This window comes from Rhea americana, unplaced genomic scaffold (genome assembly GCF_003343005.1).
Source record: "Rhea americana isolate MKP2758 unplaced genomic scaffold, rheAme1 scaffold_225, whole genome shotgun sequence".
In the NCBI taxonomy this organism is placed as follows: Eukaryota; Metazoa; Chordata; class Aves; order Rheiformes; family Rheidae; genus Rhea; species Rhea americana.
Window position 1 is genome coordinate 240,961 of NW_028186341.1, and position 2,518 is coordinate 243,478.

At 67.3% G+C, this 2,518-nt stretch overlaps 1 protein-coding gene across 1 annotated transcript in view; it reads right to left on the minus strand.

The window, feature by feature from the left end:
- CLU (clusterin) overlaps positions 1–2,323 on the minus strand; it is a 3,824-nt gene extending 1,501 nt beyond the window's left edge. Inside the window, exons 1-3 of the mRNA XM_085305612.1 lie at positions 1,846–2,323; positions 1,410–1,523; positions 1,066–1,292 (exon numbers count right to left, since the gene is read on the minus strand). Coding sequence (XP_085161738.1) covers positions 1,066–1,292; positions 1,410–1,523; positions 1,846–2,308 — 804 coding nt within the window. The 5' untranslated portion in view covers positions 2,309–2,323. The remainder of the gene's footprint in view (positions 1–1,065; positions 1,293–1,409; positions 1,524–1,845) is intronic.
- Between the last annotated feature and the right edge of the window lie 195 nt (positions 2,324–2,518).

The following is a 2,518-nucleotide window of genomic DNA, read 5'->3' on the forward strand; positions in this document are numbered from 1 at the left end:
CCTCGTGCAGAGCCCCGTGCAGAGACCCTCTGCAGAGCCCCGGGACCCCTGTGCACAGCCTCGTGCAGAGCCCCGTGCAAAGACCCTCTGCAGAGCCCCAGGACCCCTGTGCACAGCCTCGTGCAGAGCCCCGTGCAAAGACCCTCTGCAGAGCCCTGGGACCCCTGTGCACATCCTCGTGCAGAGCCCCGTGCAGAGACCCTCTGCAGAGCCCCAGGACCCCTGTGCACAGCCTCGTGCAGAGCCCCGTGCAGAGACCCTCTGCAGAGCCCCGGGACCCCTGTGCACATCCTTGCGCACATCCTCGTGCAGAGCCCCATGCAAAGACCCTCTGCAGAGCCCCAGGACCCCTGCACATATCCTCGTGCAGAGCCCCGTGCAAAGACCCTCTGCAGAGCCCCGGGACCCCTGTGCACAGCCTCATGCAGAGCCTCGTGCAGAGACCCTCTGCAGAGCCCCAGGACCCCTGTGCACAGCCTCGTGCAGAGCCCCTTGCAAAGACCCTCTGCAGAGCCCCGGGACCCCTGTGCACATCCTCGTGCAGAGCCTCGTGCAGAGCCCCGTGCAGAGACCCTCTGCAGAGCCCCAGGACCCCTGTGCACATCCTCGTGCAGAGCCCCGTGCAGAGACCCTCTGCAGAGCCCCGGGACCCTGTGCACATCCTCGTGCGGAGCCTCTGTGCAGAGCCCCGTGCAGAGACCCTCTGCAGAGCCCCAGGACCCCTGTGCACATCCTCATGCAGAGCCTCGTGCAAAGACCCTCTGCAGAGCCCCAGGACCCCTGTGCACATCCTCGTGCAGAGCCTCATGCAGAGCCCCATGCAGAGACCCTCTGCAGAGCCCCAGGACCCTGTGCACATCCTCGTGTGGAGCCTCTGTGCAGAGCCCCGTGCAGAGACCCTCTGCAGAACCTCGTGCAGTCTTTTGCAAAGCTTTGTGCAAAGGACTGTGCAGAGCCCCGTGCAGAGCCTTGTGATGAGCCTTGTGCAAAGCCCCGTGCAAAACCCTGTGCACGTGCAGAGCCTCACGCTGAGCTTTGCACGGGGCCTGGCGCGGCGGGACCCACCGTGGTGACCTGGAGGAAGCCGCTATCGTCCTGYGTGAGGTTGGCCAGGCGCGCGACCCAGCCGAACTGCCTGTTGAGCTGCTTCAGGAGGCTGGTGGTGTTGAGCATCTCGGCCTGGAAGTCGCGCAGCAGGTCGTCGTAGTGGCGGCTGAAGCTCTCGGCCAGGCGCAGGGCGTCCTCGAGCTGCTCCCGTGCCAGGCTCTGCTCCGCGTCCGTCTCCGAGCAATCTGCGGGCGGCCGGCAGCGCGTCGGCGACCCGGCGGCGCCGTCCCCATCCCCGGCTCTGCGTTTTGCACCGCGGCATCACGCCGCGTCCCGTCCCCCCGCCGCGGCGCCGCGCTCACCCACGGACAGGAGCTCCCGGCACTTCTCGCACTCGTCCCGCATCTTCAGGCAGCCGGCGGAGTTGCGCCGCATCTCCCGGCACACGACGCGGTCGTCGCTGGCGTTACGGGACTCTGCGGCGAGGCCGGGGCGGCCGCAGCGTCACCCGCCGCGCGCGTACAAACAGCCTTTGCCTTTTCGCCTTTTTTTTTCCTCCCACCTCGCTCCCTCCCTGCTGCAATTCTGACTTCACCGAAATGCATTTCCTGGCCCCGAACCGGGGCTGTTTTTTCCAGCTGAAGGGTTTTGTGCCAATGGGGATTTCGAAATGCCACCCTCCCCCTTCCTCCTCCTCCTCCTCCTCCTGCTCCTCCTGCTCCTCGGGGGGGTTCCCGGCTGCCGCAGCAGGGCTGAGCTCAGGCCGACGAGGTGGCCCGGAGCCGGGCGCCGTCCTACCTGCGAGCGGGCGCTGCCAGGGCTCCCAGTCCGCGGCGCGCTGCGCGTCCTCCACCATGCGCTGCGTCAGCTCCAGGAAGGGCTGGAAGAAGCGGTGGAAGCCGGAAGCGGGGTGCGGGAAGAAGGGGTGCAGGTGGCGGCGGCGGCGGGTGCCCGGGCGCCTGAGGCCGGGCCGGCGCCAGGCGCCCAAGGGCAGGGCGACGGGYGCCCGGGCGCTCTCCTCGAAGACGTCGGCGACGCCGTGCTCCAGCAGCTCGAAGTGCTCCTCGAGGTCCTCGAAGCGCCGCTCCTGGCGCTGGGCGCGCTCCAGCAGCGCCTCCAGCCGCTCGCCGTCCGGCCACAGCGAGAAGGGTGACGAGCGGTTTAGGAGCTCCTCCAGCTGCGGGCGGCACGGCGCGGCGTGGCACGGCACGGCATGGGTCTTCCCGCGGGCCCCCAGTGCCGCCCGGGGTTTTTTTCCCATGCCCCAGCATTTTTTCCCATGCCCCAGCATTTTTTCCCACGCCCCGGTGTTTTTTCCCACGCCCCAGTGTTTTTTTCCCACGCCCCGGTGTTTTTTCCCACGCCTCGATACATTCTCCCCATGCTCCATTTCCCCCCCCATGCCCATTTTTCTTCCCCACACCCCAATTTCCCCCCAGAAACCCCATTTTTTCTTCCCCATGTCCCATTT